General features: G+C 47.4%; 1 protein-coding gene across 2 annotated transcripts in view; it reads left to right on the forward strand.

The window, feature by feature from the left end:
* CIMIP7 (ciliary microtubule inner protein 7) overlaps positions 1–9,963 on the forward strand; it is a 265,169-nt gene extending 255,206 nt beyond the window's left edge. For both annotated transcript variants that reach the window (XM_069206169.1, XM_069206168.1), the window contains exon 4: positions 7,538–9,963. In XM_069206169.1, the coding sequence (XP_069062270.1) occupies positions 7,538–8,575 (1,038 nt within the window). In that variant the 3' untranslated portion in view covers positions 8,576–9,963. The remainder of the gene's footprint in view (positions 1–7,537) is intronic.
* Positions 9,964–17,132: the final 7,169 nt, after the last annotated feature.

Here is a 17,132-nt window from a genome sequence, read left to right on the forward strand (position 1 = left end):
TTTCACATGAAGAGAGTTGTCCCCTCTCACCTCTGTTGTCCGCCCTGGTGCTAGAACCCCTGAAATGCATTGTCCGATCCCACGCTGACATATCGGGCTTCCAAATCCAAGAAGGAAGAGGGGAGGATGAAAGAATATCACTATATGCAGACAATGTCTTACTATATATTACCAATACCAGGGAATCCCTCCCTCAGCTATTGCACACCATTGAGCGATGTGGCGAGTACTCTGGGTACAAAATTAATTGGTCCAAATCAAGCCTATACCTGGTGGCGGGGTGGGGCGGTGGTGGACATTTAGACCTCCCTAGCAACCTGAGGATGGTAAAGGAGGGATTTAGGTATCTGGGGGTCGACGTGACAGTACATCAGGACAGTCATGGCGAATGCCCACAAGGATATGGAAAGGTGGGCGAATTTACCGTCGACGCTGCTGGGCAGGGCAGCATTATACAAGATGATAATCCTGCCAAAATGACTATATACCCTACAAAATACATACGTTAGGGTCAAAGAGGATGTTTTCACCAGACTAGACTGAGAGACTCCCAAATTCCTATGGAACAGGAAGCACCCATACATTTCCCTGCAAACGCTTCAGGGAAACTCCTACAATGAGGCATCGCTCTCCCGGAAGTGAGAGTCTATCACTGGGCGGCACACCTTGCAGTGATAAATGACTAGATTTGCACCCCAGGGGATCACCACATATGTACTTATTAGAATAGAGTCAGTTTGAGAGCAGATCTTTCATTCACTACCTCTATGCAGGGAGGGGCACTCTGCGGCTACTGCTACCAACACAACTGGTAATAGAAGCCCTGAAGAAAGCTAGCACAAGAATAGGGTTGTATGCTAAGCTCACAGGAGACATGGGAATGTACACAGCTGAAGGGAAAGTTAAGGATTTTGGGTCCTGGGACGTGATTGGGATTTCCCGGTTGGGTGACATGATAGAAAATGGAGAACAGAATATTGAATGCCCAGCACACAGCACTTCAAATACATACAATTTGCACATGCCTGGAATGCAGAGAGGCTGGAGGTATCAAACATCCCCGAGTGTGCGCCACTGGAAGGGAGGCTACTGCTGGAGCAACTGGAGCTGAAAGCAATCTCCTGGACATACAGGACCATTAATAATAATATGCCGGACAAGCTGCGGGCTTGAGAGAAAGATGGGAGCGGGACCTAGAATCAATGGATGACACTGACTGGGACGCGGCCCTGGTGCACCCTGCGGACGGTGGCGATTAAATCCCATCTCAAACTGATACAGTATAACATTCTCCACAGAGCTTACTACGACAGAATACGACTACATAGATGTGGGAGGGCCGTGACGCCTGAATGTTTGAGGTGTGGAACAAAGAGAGGGATGTTTGCACACATACTTTGGTAATGTCCTACAATCGAACCCTACTGGCTCAAAATCCTAAAGGTACTGGGGACGATACTAGCGGCCACGATCCCTCCAGATCCCAAATGCATGCTCCTGGGTGTCCTAACTGATATTTATCTCCCGTGGCTTAAGCTCCTCTTTAGCAACCTGGGACTTGCAGTGGCCAAGAGGGACGTGGCATAACACTGGTGCGCAACAGAGATACCCATCATGAAAGAATGGAAGGCAGGAATGGGCATCTATATGGTAGCTGAAAAAGTCACATATAAAGCCAGAGGATGCTCGAAGAAATTCGTCACCATCTGGGGACCGTGGTGGGATTATTATGATATTGTGGATGGGCAGGACAGGAGGAGGGGAACAAGTCAGTCAGGCGGGACAGACTGGGGTGGACAGAACTCTTGGTTACCAAGGGCCAGATGTATCAAAGTCCCGGTTTGCATTTCTTAAATAGCGAATTTTAAAAAATCGCTATTTGAGAAATGCAAATTGGGATGTAAGAAAATAGCGAATCCCTAATAGCGATTTCTTAAAATTCGCAATAGCTAACAGGGAATCGCTATTAGGGAATGGGACTCCATTTATCCCTATGGGCCTGAAGGCCCATAGGTGCGAATGGTTTTGCACTTCCCAATTTGCAGATTCCTGTTCGGAATATGCAATTTAGGTAATGCAAATTCATGGGTGCTGGGGGCCTAAGGCCCCCTTTGATGCACCCCCCGTAAGAAATTGTCCACGTATAAAGCACACATATGCCCTAGAGGCATGTGTTATCTACATGGCAATTTTAAAAATGCATTTTAAATACATTTTTAAAATTGCACATGGTTACCACCAAATTGGATTTGGTGGTAAGTGCAGTTCCTAAATGCCCAGTTCGCATTTCGGAAACGCATGATACATGTGCTTTGGAAATCACAAATAGGAATTCCCTATTTGCGATTTCCTATTTAGGGAATCGCAATTTGCGATTCCCTATTCAAAGTCGCAATTTTAGGAAATCGCTAAAAATTGTGATTCCCTAAAATTGCACTGCACTGCCTTTCATACATTCTGAAAGGCGATTTAGCATTCGCAAACGGTGGAATTTACCGATTCGCACCGTTTGCGAATGCAAAATCCTTTGATACATCTGGCCCCAAAACTTTAATAATGATGTATTGTAAAGACTCAGCTGAATATGCACATTTCATTCCGAGACAATTTCATGTTTGTGCCCAAGGGGTTGTTTTGCAATGTTTGAATAAAACGTTAAATAAAAACATTTCTAAAAAAAATATTAATAAACACTTTCCTCCATTTAGACCAGGGTAAAATAGGATCACTTGGCAATGTAAGAACAAAAACAGGAGGAGTGATGTTTGGCATAGTGTTAAAAGAAATATAAACAGAAAAGGAAGAAGGTAAAGCCACAAAAATGAAAGTAAATTGATCAACCAGCAGCAAGAAAGTATAATAAAGACAGGAGAAGCACAACAGAAAGAGTAAGAGAAAAAACAACAAATAAAAAAACAATTAAATAAAACAACAAAAAATGAGGGAATAAAATACACCCACCACAACAAAAATGCTGATACATGATAATGTATCCAGTTCCATCTGTAGGAGAGTAAAGTAAAATTAAAACATATAAGTGTAGAGCAGATTTTGGCTAAAACCAGGATTAATTTGTGCTTGTTGTTTCCTCTGCAGAGCACCCGCACTTCTGTTTGAGGGCTGGCACTTATTCTTCTGCCTCAAACATTTACTGCGAGCAAAAGACACATATGGGAAAGATGGAGGAAGAGAAAAACGAAAAAGCGTTACAATGGGAGAAAGCAGAAAGCTGCAAGAGTGAGCTGAAGGGGCAGGGAGTGGCTGTTAGTGGATTAAAGAGGCCTGAGATGGCTTCAGGACATTTAATCGCAGCACCTGCGTGTTTAAGAGGACGGCTTTGGGTACCAGCACGTTTTTATTTACAAATTAAGCACTGGGTAAAACACTTCCCACAAAGGCGAAGTGAAGTCCTGTTTCTATGTTTACTAGCTCATGCCGGAACAAGGATTGCTTTCTGTTTATCAGGGACCAACACCTTCCTGTGGAAGACCCCACACGTGGCAATGGAACCCAAGTACAGGAGTCAAGTGAGCTGCGCGATGGTGCTCACTGAGACTTGCTGAGGGCGGGTGAGCTGGAGTCCTCGCTATAAAGGTAAGACGTGCAGTTGACCCACTTGCGAAGGTGCGCTGGAGCAGGAGCACTCCCAGAGCATGAAGCACCCTCACAGTCCAGCATGGAGAGCTCGGCGGTGGAGCGGGAGCATGCGCAAGAGGGCGGCCACACTCAGAGCCCACGGAAACAAGCAGGAATGAGCTGAAGATTGTGGGCTCCATACACATGGCCCCAGGTCTCGTGGCAAAATTGCAGTCAAAACAAAGCGCACTTAAAGAAAGAAGCTTCCCACGAGATCAGCGATCTCAATGACAGGTCACAGAGAGTAGACAGACTACACTACCAGGAATTTCAGTCAGGAGTCAAAGTGGTAGCACCCTGATGTACTGAAAATATCTAAAGTACAGAACCACACCTAGAAGAGGGCCACCTAAGCCCACAATGTCCAAAGTAAGAACACTTTGGATGAAGGCAGGAGCAAATCCAATATTATACACAATACAAGGATGGTTCAGGGAACCCAATAAAATATGACAAAGGTGAAGATAAAAATGTTGACGTTTTTTCAAGTACGCGTGCGGTGATGACCCACTTGGTGCCTATGCGAAGCCCAGTGGAGGAAGGAAGGTCCACCATAACTAGCTGTAAAAGAGGATACTTTATTAGGATGAAGAAACTGCAGCCACGGTCACCCAGGTCAGGTTGCCAAAACATTCCAAATAGAACATACCACAGAAGCAAAAATACAGGTGACCCTTTGGAGCAAACCATACGGGAAACCATTTGCAAAATGAAAATACAATGCATTTACAATACCACTGCGAGACCTATTGGCTTTGCCACTGCTTGTTTTATTTCCTCCTGGTATTCCCCGCCTCCAGTGCTTTTTATGTGATTCAATTCTAGTTAAAATAAGTGTACTGTGTGCCTTACTTTTGTAGGAGTGTCAAGATATTTGCATGGCTGTCCTGTGTCTTGTTTTCACTAGGCACACCATTTTGGAGGAGATATTCTCTATTTTGTATCTCTCCACCTATCCACATACACATTTACACCTTGCCAGTATGTCTTCCTGTCTGGGATATTCCACATATGTGGTGGATAGTCCTTATGGAGAGATCAGACTACTACTGTACATATGTTTTTGAATGAGGTTTGCGGATTTGATGTGCACTCCAGGCATATGTTTAGCATAGTGGTCGGTATGTGTACAAATGGCTTTGGAAATGTGGCCCCAAGTCTCAGTAATTCAGACCAATTAGGCAAGGGGCAGCTAAAGATAAACACAAGTTAGCTGCTGCACAGTTGCACCTGTATGTTATGGCCCCATCGTGACTGGGGTTTTAGTAACCAATGGGGTGGCCCTGGATCCCAGCCTCCTAGGACACCATTTCAAGAGGGATTGCCACCTTCTACTGGAGTCTGTCCTTTCACATTCTACCTAATGCACCATCAATGCTCTTCTTCAGACGTACTCAGCAGGGCTGTTCAAAGAATAGCTGCAAGTGCTTTCTGCCGACAGGAGACACCCGATGAATCATCTCAAGCGTCACGTGATTTGGCCAAAAGTCCCAATGAATACATTTGATTGGGTGCTTTGCTGTGAATTGCAAACTACCTATCTCCATTGTTGTTTGAGAAGTGACAGTAATGTCACACTCTACATGGACTGAACCGTAAGTCGAGCAGATATGAAGACATTAATAATAACATATTTTCATAATGATGTAGCGGTTGATGTACTTGATGCATACAATTATTTGTAAGTCAGTACTATCAATCTCTACACAAGGTGTCTCCAACCAGTTGATCAAGAGCTGCCAGTAGCTCCCAGACACCTCCAGAGTAGCTCGTGGCCCTGAGTTCATTTTTAAATAAGCACAGGGTCACATTTTTCTTTGAAAGTTAAGGGATGGCCATGTTTATTTTACAGCATCATCATCAAGTTGCAGATAGCAGGGCCTCATGATGAGCAGTGCTCAGTCTGATGTAGGACCCAGGCTGCAGCTGGGGTACAGAGGTGAAATATGAGGTATTTAACTCTTAAATAAACGTCCTTGTCAACTCAATATTGGGTGAGAACAAAATTATGTTTGTAAATGCTGATAAATGGGAAAAAACAAAAAATAAAAATTTACCCTAATGATTAAGTTAACTCTTCATTATAATTTTCTGTCATTTCAACGTGTCATGTTTACAAACAGCAGGCCTCTTGTTCCCAGTGGCCAGCAGACACTGTACCATATGTATAACTGAAAAATACAGTATTTGTATTTAAATGGGAGAAGTTTAATGTACAGAAAAATATTCCATATTTTTAACATTTTTGCAGAACATTTTTCTGCACTTTACATTTCTCCTGTTTAGAAAAATGGATGGATGTTTCTGTTATACATGTAACTGTGCCACGTATGTCCTGTGCCACAAGTATACACAACACAGGCGGTCAGTCACACTTGCACACATATCCCATTCATATGCACACATCTTCATACATCAACAAAAGACCACGCTCTCACTGACACACCTGGTATCCCTGTCATAGTGACTGAGTCAAACTATTTTGTTCAAACCATAGTATCTGGCTCTATGAACATAAGGCTTTAAGTCAGTGAATCTGGGTGGTGGGGTGTCTTGTCACAATGCACAAGTTGATTAGCCTTCAGTAGTTCACTATGATTTTCACTGATCAGAAGTAGCTCTCGCTACAGAAAAGGTTGGAGACCCCTGCTCTATGTAGTAGCATACAGCCACTCTTTCATTATCAATGTCTCAACACTGACTGCAGATTAGAACTTACCATGAATGAGCGATGGTGCATAACACCATGCTCTGGCCGGCCGTCTGCCAAACACTTTTGCATGGACAGCTTTATGAAGTGGTTTCCAGCCCCATCACTAAGTGTGGAGCCTCACATTGACCGGGAACCAAGAGAATATGGTGGCGGCAGGGAGTAATAATAGATTTGCCATGAAGTTAACCTTAAACTGTATGCTCGATGAAAACCACACAAAAAATGTATATATTCTTCTACCACCCATTTTTAGACAATATTTAAAAAGTCAAAGTCAAAAATGTTACAGTTTTATTCTTAAAGGAGACTTATACAATATATAGGCAAATATATATATATGTACTCTCATTTGTAATTCATAAGATAATTTAACAACTGAATGTATCAGATAGATGTACCATTTTGCACCATTTGATCAGCAGAAACTGTCAATTTATCTGTTGAAGCACGTACACAATGTATTTTTCTCTGCAGAGGACCAACATAAACACATAGGGGCCACTTGCATTGCAGAATGTTGTATGTTCTCATTTTTATTACACATCAGGGATTATTATCTGTTGCATTCAATATTGTTTAAACTATAGTCAACTTCTAATGAAGCTTGTTAATGTTAAACCCATTGCACACTTGGATATCCAACTACTGTCTGAATTGATATAATCTGAAAGTAGATTTACCTTTGCTCAAAGGTTACTTCACATTTCATACCAAAATATCACATCTGTGATTGTGACTAAATTGGAGAGTAATTCTGGAGATATTGTTGCATTATTCCGTAACCTCTGGCATTATTTTATTTTTTCAATACATTTTTAAAAGCTCATATATTATTTAATCATACAAGTCTATAAATGGTTTCAAATCTGTGTACCCTACAATTTTAATACTCAAGTATGAGTTTAGGGCTTTTGCTTCCTCTTTTCTTCCCAACCATGATCTAGTAGGAAATGGTAAAGTACTGATTTTTTTTTTACTGAGTAGAGGTGTGGCTCTTCCAACTCAGGTTCTCTTCGTAGGACCACACTACTCATTCCAAACTTCGTCATGCTCATTTGGGTATACCTTTTGCATTATAGTCTTTAATAGCAGGATATAGTGAGAACTCATTCTGGGTCTAGTAAAAATTAGGTTGTCTGTATTTTGCTTTGCTAATTTTTTTAACATGTGTGTTTCTACTTGTTTAAGGGTACTGTAACACTGAGCCTGGTTCCGAAGCCCCAACATCCATTCAACTTCCTCGAATGGGGTCCTCTGCAAGAAGAATTAAAACGTCAGCGGCCTCCTTTTACCACATATCAGCATGATTTCTGGAAACGTGGTGATTACAAAACTGACAAAAAGATACCACAACTCCTAGTTCCTCGCCTTTCCCTGGGCAGGCCCTTGATGCGTACCCCAAGTACGATTTACCAGCACTCTTACAAGAGACACCCTATCAGCGTCACAGATCATCTCAGCAGGAATGGCCAAGTGACTCCTCGGAAAGACTACGCTTGTACTATCCAACGTGAGTCTCCCCGGAAAGGCAACACCTGTGTTACTCAAGAGTCTTCTTCTACCCAAGAGTTCTCTGTGAAAGACTACACCTGCACTCCCAAACGAGAGTCTCCCGTGAAAGACTATACCTGTGTTACCCAACAAGAGTCTCCAGTGAAAGACTATTCCTGTGTTACCCAACAAGAGTCTCCCGTGAAAGACTACAGCTGTGATACCCTACAAGAGTATCCTGCAAAGGACCACACCTCCCTACCCCAGCAAGAGTTTCCTATGAAAGACTATAGCTGTGTTACAGAGCGAGAGTCTCCTGCGAAAGACCACACCTGCATCCCCCAAGAAGAGGCTCCTGTGAAAGACTATAGCTGTGATACCCAACGAGAGCCTACTGTCAATGGCTACACCTGTGCTACTCAACAAGAGCCTTCTGTGAAGGACTACAGCTGTGCTGCCCAACAAGAGCCTACTCTGAAGGACTACAGCTTTTCTACCCAGCAAGAGTGTTCACAAAAAGATACCTGTGCTACCCCACAAAAGTCGCCTCTGAAAGATTACGGCTATGCTACCCAACGAGAGCATCCAGTGAAAGACTACAGCTCTGCTACTTATACCATTCCACGCAGAAACAAGAGGATCATGTCTGCGCCGTTGCCTCGAATAACCGTATCTGACTGTCTTGTTTGGCCTAACTTAGAGTTTGAAAAACCAAGATGCCTTCCAACAAAATAGTTCCACTTGCGACCAGGATGTTTGTGTCTTAGACACAACTTACCATTGTTGTTCTATGTTAATTAATTGTATAATTGTGTGTATGTAAAGTCCTCAAAACATGGCTCTAAAAGTATATTTTTACCAATAGTTTCCTGTTATTAAATGGCAGTGTGACATGGACCATCTGTCTCTAGTTGGTGTTGCTCCTGTCCTTTAGTATGGATTCGCCACAGTACATAAATACTCCTTCCATAGGGCAAAATCACACATACGAGTATCAATGAATTAGTCAGTCATTTTCGATTAATATGCCCCAGTAGGCTTTCACACACAATAGGACTGCAGATCTGCTATTCACAGTGCCCAGTTTCCTTCCACTCTTGCTAATCACTACCATAATTGGTCTTTTGATTTACCCACGCTGCCACGGTCTATCTATAACTTGTGCCTGTGTCTTTCTGTTAGTAGTGCTTTCCTATTTTGTCACACATTCTGCTCCAGTGGCCACTTTCTTTATTGTCCCTAGCTTTACTTCCATTTCTTTTTGTAGCTCCTTCCCATCAATTTTTTGCTATTACACTCAGATTCCCTTCTGACTACTATTGCCATTTTTGCTTTCATCCTTCCCTTCAGTCCTTCCTCTCGCTTGCCTATCTTTCTTCCATCCCACCAGTGACACCTCCTCCTGCCCTCATTATTTCTTCGGTTACCGCAATTGTCCTTCTCCTGCTCTGCAGTCTGTCCTTCCAGCCACCACTTCAGTTCTTCACCTTCATGTCCTTTCCACCAGTGGCCCCTCTTCCTAAGTTGATGGCATTACGCACACAACCTTTATTCGCCACTTCCAAGCAGCCTTTAAAGATTTTGAAATGGGACACTAACAACCAAACCATGGAATAGAACTCTGATGTCCAATAAATGATCTCTGCCAGCCATATTCCTCCTCTTTTGTTTGCTGCTTCTGAGCAGATAAGTATATGTGCTTTTATCATTATATATTAGATGTTGTAATGAATTTTTGGGCAGTGGTTAAACTTTTTGAGAATGCATGAGTGTTTTAAATAATCCAATACATGGATGTTGTAGTGTTTGATTTGGTTAAAAAAAATTAACAAGTTGTATTTTGTAAGAAGCTAAAAAAGAAGAAGATATTTATATTATACAGGTTTTTTATCACACACCAGTTCTTTTGTGGGTTTATGAGTGAGGATTTGGAAGGGCTAAATTCTGTCATTCGAACTGAAAATCTTTGCCGAATTCACACAATTTTTGGTTTTTAACAGTGCACAAGAAAGATATTTCAAATGTTGGTAACTTAATGATTAGTAAAAAGTACTCAAAATACAAAGCGCATCAGTGTGAGAAATGTTCACACTGTGAGGTGAAGCGGATCGAGAGGAGAATCACGTGCAAAACACAATTGATTAAAATAAATATAATTGTGAATTAAACTTAATATTTATTGTAGCTAGCTAGGAGTTATATGAAAAAGTACATGATGTAATTTACTTTAATTTTGTGTTGGCTTTATGTCTTTTACAGTTCTTGGGCATATTTTTAAAGGAAATAGAGGTTGCACTTTGTGTTGCTAGGTAACAGTTTTACCAGTACTTAGCTTGGTGACAGTTTATTTCAGTCACCTGTCGAGGAGACATTATATTGAGGGTTCTAAGTACTTGGTTTAGAATTGTGTAAAATCAGAATTGTTTCAGGATTTTTTAGATTAAGGTTGCCTAGGAACTTCAGGTTACTATAAATTTCAAAAGTAGTTAAAAAAAAAATATTGGTTTATATCTCATTGATATTTGAATTAGTTATTACTGACAAAACATTAGAAGAGTCAAGCCAGGTGGCCAATGTTAAAAACTCAGGAGTTGAGCAAGTTAGTTCAAAAGTTAGTCAGAGTGAAGTTGCAGGAGAAAAGAAAGGATGAGTTTAATGAAGAAGATGAATATTTATAGATTTGAGAAGCACAGGACAGGAATATGGTAGACCCAGGGGGTAAATGTACAAGAAAAAGGAAACACTTAGATGTTTTATGTGAAAAGAGAGGAGTCCCTAGCGGCTCCCAAAGATTGGGTGTCCGAAGCGTCGTTTCAGATGAGCAGCTGAGCCGTGCGTATGATGGTAAGGATGTAGATGAGTACATCTTGGGTTTAGACTACAAAGATTCATTTGATAAGGAATGGGATGGAAGTAGAAAGAGTAAAGAGGCTTCAAAAAGCACTGTTATTGACCTTTTGAGTGAGAAGTTATTCGACTCGAAAGAGATTAAGCATCCTCAGGGATATGAATGGTGGTCCCTTCCTTATGTGGCAAAGTACATAAACAATGGATCAGGAAACCTTTAAAAAAGGAGGAATGTGGACTTATGAAGGCAGAATGTTCACGCCCGTTTTTTGGGGGGTGGGAGGGGTGGGAAACGCTTACAGAAAATTTGGACCCTGAGCTAATTACATACCTTTTGAAATTAGATTATGATCCTAGGAAAAAGTTAGAGCGCTCTCTGAAACAATGTGAAGATAAATTATTGGATGTCCTGGGTCCTCTGACCAGGATTTTGGATTTGATTAAGGAGGCTTACGCGAAAGGTTCTGATTTATATTTTAACCTATTAAGGGGCTGGTGTCAGCTCAGGAAACGCAAATGCTGGACTGATATTAGAAGGAAGAAAGGAAGCTGTTCTGCATATTAGGCCAAAATCAGGGGCTTTAGCTAGAAAATAACCTACAAAAAGCAAAAGGATTCCTTTTTGGAGGAGGAATGGTAAAACATTTGGGGAAATATGTTCAAACTTTTACTGCCTTAGATAAGGCACATTATTCAATTAAGAATTTTTTTTCACAAAGTCATTTATATGGCAGGCCCGGGAGGAAAGGGCAACATCTTGTAATGTCTATTAAAAGTCCCACTATGCAGGAAAAGTATCAAGTAGAGGTGCTCAGGGAACAGGCTGTGGGGGCTTCTGCCCTCAAAGCGGCACTAGAGCAAGGGCATTACGTGGGAGAGTGCAGTCGTCTTCTTCAGGAACTGGTGAGCATGAGCAGTATTACTGGTTTTATCACATAAAGGTGGGAGGAAGGTTGAAATACCATGTAGAGGAATTAAAATAGATCAGAAACAATGAATGGATTCTTTTCAAGGTCGTAGAAGATCAGGTAACATTGGATTCAACTCCTTGGCAAGCTCGAGAACCAAAAGAGCTCTGTTTCAACACAGAATTTCAGGACGTAGTAAGTTGCGAGATAGATTCATTGTTGGAGAAAGGTGTTGTGAAGAAGAAGGTTTTCTAAGCACATTATGGGGGTGATTCTAACCCTGGCGGTCGGTGTTAAAGTGGCGGCCAACCCGCCAACAGGCTGGCGGTCCAAAAAATGGATTTCTGACCCTGGCGGGAACCGCCAACACAGCCCGCCAACTTAACACTCCGACCGCCGCGGCGGTACAGACAAACAGCGCGGCGGTCACCGCCAACAGGCAGGCGGCAGACAATGTACCGCCCACACTATCATAACTCACCAATCCGCCACCTTTTCCGGGGCGGGAGCACAGCCGATAAAAACACGGCGGAAACAGACTACGAACGGGAAAACGCTCACCTCTACGCACTCCACGAGGACGGAGGACAGCATGGAACCCGAATTGAACATCATACCTGCTCTCGTCTACCTTCTCATCTACCACGAGTACGAAGTCCGGCGCAGACGACAACGGTGAGTACTGCACCTACGACACACGGGAGGGGGAGGACGAAAGGTTACGGGCACACACATATGCGCCCCCCCCCCCCAATCATGTACTCACCAATGCAGAGCACCAAGTCACAGTGACACCACCCAAACACCCCTGAAAAATGCTAGGACATAATCATATTTGGAATAAATATTTATGTACCAAAAAGCTCCAGAAAATTAGCGTACAACCATGAAAGATATCCACACCAAAACAAATGACATACACATCAGTGTATAACTGAAGTACCAAGTCCTGCACATCCTACGAATTCAGCATGTCCGTGGGCCAAAGTCTTGAGAAACAAGGGCAAAGCCCACACAGGAGACCTGAGTCCTTTGGAGAGAATACTGCAGGGGCATCAGATGTAAAAACTACAGGCACCTCAGGGGGAAGGGAAGGGGGGGGCACCACAGCCACATGAGTCCACGAGGAGCCACCATGCCCACTGTTCAATCCTGGGGAGTGCAAAGCCACAGTCTCTCAATGTCTCTACAGTGGGTGGGCTGCCCACTGGACCAACCTGGGGAGTGCAAAGCCACAGTCTCTCAATGTCTCTACAGTGGGTGGGCTGCCCACTGGACCAACCTGGGGAGTGCAAAGCCACAGTCTCTCAATGTCTCTACAGTGGGTGGGCTGCCCACTGGACCAACCTGGGGAGTGCAAAGCCACAGTCTCTCAATGTCTCTACAGTGGGTGGGCTGCCCACTGTGCCATCCTGGGGAGTGCAAAGCCACAGTCTCTCAAGTCTCTGCAGTGGGTGGATTGCCCACTGGACCATCCTGGGGAGTGCAAAGCCACAGTCCATCATGTGGATGACAGTCTCCACTGGTCAAGGAGGAGGCATGGTGGGCACAATGAACCATCAACGGTGCTTGAGACGGCGGTGCCCTGTTCAGCGGTGCTTGAGACGGCGGGGCCCAGCGGAGCGGTGCTTGAGAGGAAGGGCCCAGCGGAGCGGTGCTTGAGAGGAAGGGCCCAGCGGAGCGGTGCTTGAGACGGCGGGGCCAAGCGGAGCGGTGCTTGAGACGGCGGGGCCCAGCGGAGCGGTGCTTGAGAGGAAGGGCCCAGCGGAGCGGTGCTTGAGAGGAAGGGCCCAGCGGAGCGGTGCTTGAGACGGCGGGGCCCTGTTCAGCGGTGCTTGAGACGGCGGGGCCCAGCGGAGCGGTGCTTGAGAGGAAGGGCCCAGCGGAGCGGTGCTTGAGAGGAAGGGCCCAGCGGAGCGGTGCTTGAGACGGCGGGGCCCAGCGGAGCGGTGCTTGAGAGGATGGGCCCAGCGGAGCGGTGCTTGAGACGGCGGGGCCCAGCGGAGCGGTGCTAGAGACGGCGGGGCCCAGCGGAGCGGTGCTTGAGACGGCGGGCCCTGTTCAGCGGTGCCTATCTCCACGGCGGGGCCCTGTTCAGCGGTGCTCTTCTGCACCGCGGGCCCTGTTCAGCGGTGCCTATCTCCACGGCGGGGCCCTGTTCAGCGGTGCTCTTCTGCACCGCGGGCCCTGTTCAGCGGTGCCTATCTCCACGGCGGGGCCCTGTTCAGCGGTGCTCTTCTGCACCGCGGGCCCTGTTCAGCGGTGCCTATCTCCACGGCGGGGCCCTGTTCAGCGGTACTCTTCTGCACCGCGGGCCCTGTTCAGCGGTGCCTATCTCCACGGCGGGGCCCTGTTCAGCGGTGCTCTTCTGCACCGCGGGCCCTGTTCAGCGGTGCCTATCTCCACGGCGGGCCCCTGTTCAGCGGTGCTCGTCTGCACCGCGGGCCCTGTTCAGCGGTGCCCATCCAGCAGGTCAAGGGAGCCAGACCTGGCCTGGACTCCCTGTTCAGTCGCCCTCGGACCGTGACGTATCTGGACCCTTCGGGGACGGCCTCCTGGCCTCCTTAGTGTCCTCCTTCCCAGCTGGGATGTGGCATGTGGGGTCCACCTTCTCCGCGCTCCTGCTGCCCTTCCGCTCCTTTGATGGGGCTCTCGGGCCCTTGCCTCCCCCAGATGGTGTGGGTGGTGAAGTGCCCGCACATTGCTCCTTGGGGGCAGCCCTGTCGGTCCTCGCACGGCGGTCCTTGGTTTTGCGGGTCCTCTTGCCGGGGGGGGGCTGGACGTGTCCTTGCTGCAGCTCGATGTGTCACTGCTGGCAAAGGGTGGGCTCCAGAACCCAGGCACAACAGTGACACCCGAAGCTGGGCTGGTGGTGGCTGCGGTGCTCTTGGGACTCTTTGAAGATGGATGGGGGAGGTCATCGGGGGGAAAGAGGTTAAGGTTAGCCAGGAAAAGTTTTTTAGGGCCAAGGTAAAGGGTAGGAGAAGTGGAGATGGAAGTGGAGGTAGAGGAGGTGGTTGTAGGATAGTCAGGTGTGCTGTCATTGGGTGAAGGTGCTGGTGCTGTAGGCTGTCGTGAGGTGGATGGCTGTTGGGTGGGTGGCTGCCTGCGTTTGTGTGTCTTGGAAGAGGGGGTGACAGACACAGTGGGAGAGGACACAGGGGACGTGTACATGGCAGTGGGGGTGGTGACTGCACGAGTGTGGACTGTACTGGAGGGTGAGGTGGTGATGGAAGCACTGGCTGATGTTGGGGTGCATGCAGGTGTGAGTGTAGACGTCACAGGGAGGGAGGAGGGAGACGAGGAGGAGGGGGACACAGGGGTGGCAGTGGCTGTTGGCATGTCTGCATCTGGGTGTTGCTCGGGTGAGTGTTTGCGGGATCTGTGGTGCTTGTGTTTGGATGAGCTGCTCTTGGGTGTTGAGGTGTGTGCAGGCTGGTCTGATGGTGTGGATGGGATAGGCTGAGGAACAGGAGACAGAGACAGGCTGGAGGCAGTCAGAAGAGGGAGGCTGGAAACAGGGACAATGGCTGCCGTCAGTGCTGAGGCCAGAGCAGTGAACGCTCGTTGATGGGCAGCCTGACCCGAATGAATGCCCTCCAGGTACGCATTGCTCTGTTGCACCTCCCTTTGCACACCCTGGATGGCATTCAGAAGGGTCGTCTGCCCAACAATGAGCGTCCTTACCAGGTCAATGAGCTCCGCACTGAGGGCAGCAGGGGCAACAGGGGCACGGGCTGAGGTGCCTGGGGCGAAGGAGACGCGCGCCTTCCTGGGCGAAGCGGCACGGAGCGAAGACTGAGGGGCTGCTGGGAGGGCGGGGCTGGTGCGCTGGGTGGCGGCTGTACCTGTAGAGGCGGGGGGCACGGATGTTGCCGCCACCCCTAGGGAGCTCCCATCCGAGGACGTGTCGCTTTCGCTGCTCTCACCAGCGGTCCCCGTCGTGGTGCTCCCCTCGCCCTCCGGATCACTGGTGCCCTCGGTGTCTGTTCCTGGGCCCACCGGGGCCTTGTGTCCTGCAGCTCCCTCGTGCTCCGATGCCATATCTCCTCCGCCTGATGAGGCTAATGCACACATGCACAAGAAGATGAAGAGAAAGGGTGGGGGGAGAAAAAAGAAGACCAGGTTGAGTGCATGCAATGTCAACACCGTTGGCGGAGAGGACAGACACAGGTGCCTAATGCACTAAGCCGCGCATTCGGGGTACACTACTCAGTACTACTGACTAAGACAACAGGCCAAGAGACGTCAAATGCGCACATGGGAGATGCTGGACCTTCAATGGCTGTACTTGTCACCCTACAGAGGTGGGGGCCGGGGCACAGGGCCATGCCTAAGGGAGAGGACTACACTACAGAAAGCGCCCTGGCCTAATGTCACCCACAGCCCTCCTCCCCCACCCAGACGCCTCCACTGCGCAGAAAGATAGGAGAATGTGCTGATACTCACCCCCTTGTGTCTGCTGTGATGTCTTAAAGCGCCCATCCAATTCAGGGTAGGCCACCGCCAGGATCCGGGACATCAGGGGGGTCATGGTGCGACTGGCACCCCTCCTAGGTTGGGAGGCCATCCCCAGCAGTGTTTCTGCGGTCTTCCTTGTTCCGCGGCGGATGTCCTCCCACCTCTTGCGGCAGTGGGTGCCCCGTCTGTTGTGGACCCCCAAGGTCCGGACTTCCTTGGCGATGGCACGCCAAATATCGATCTTCTGATGGGCGCTGACCTATTAGACATGTACAGGGTGGAAAGGAGGAAATCATCAATGGCCTGCATGTTAGATGTAATTGGCCCCCCCCCACCCACTTTGCCATATGGCACATGCTCTCATCTGTCGGGCGTTGCACTCCTCATTCGCCCCCCACCCCACCCCACCAACTTACATCCACCCCAATCCACACAGGCATAGCCCATTCCATTAGCACCCGGGGTACTCACTTGTTGGTCTGGAGGACCGTAGAGTAGCGCATACTGGGGGAGGACCCCATCCACGAGCTTGTCCAATTCTTCAGACGTGAAGGCAGGGGCCCTTTCCCCAGTCACAGCAGCCATTGTATCTTCCAGACCGAGGTCACAGCAGCACTTGCAGTATAGGTCCTCTCCTGTGGATGATCAGGTCTCGAGTGATTAAGCAGATAGAAAATGGCGGTCACGTCCGCGGCGGTGCGTACCGCGGCGGTGCGTACCGCGACCGCCGGCGCACTTCGTTATTGGCTCCTGAAACCCATAGGCTTCAATGTTAACCAATGCGGCTTTGCGCCGCGGTCTTCGACCGCCTACCGCCACAGTGTGCCCCGCCAGCGCAGTGACCTCACATCCCATTGTCCCACTTCACAGGTCAGGCAGCCGCCATTTCAAGGGCCCACATGGCTTAATTTTGACTGCGACACACAGGCCTAGGCCTTGCATTGCCACACATACACGCCTTTCAACCCATTGCCATTCTTTAACTGTGCAAGCTGTCTGTACGTACCTGTGGTTTGGCTGACTCTGTGCTCCATGTTGTCCTTCCTAGGCACCGTCCGCTGGGACTTGGGATGAGA

The sequence above is a fragment of the Pleurodeles waltl genome, chromosome 9 (genome assembly GCF_031143425.1).
Source record: "Pleurodeles waltl isolate 20211129_DDA chromosome 9, aPleWal1.hap1.20221129, whole genome shotgun sequence".
In the NCBI taxonomy this organism is placed as follows: Eukaryota; Metazoa; Chordata; class Amphibia; order Caudata; family Salamandridae; genus Pleurodeles; species Pleurodeles waltl.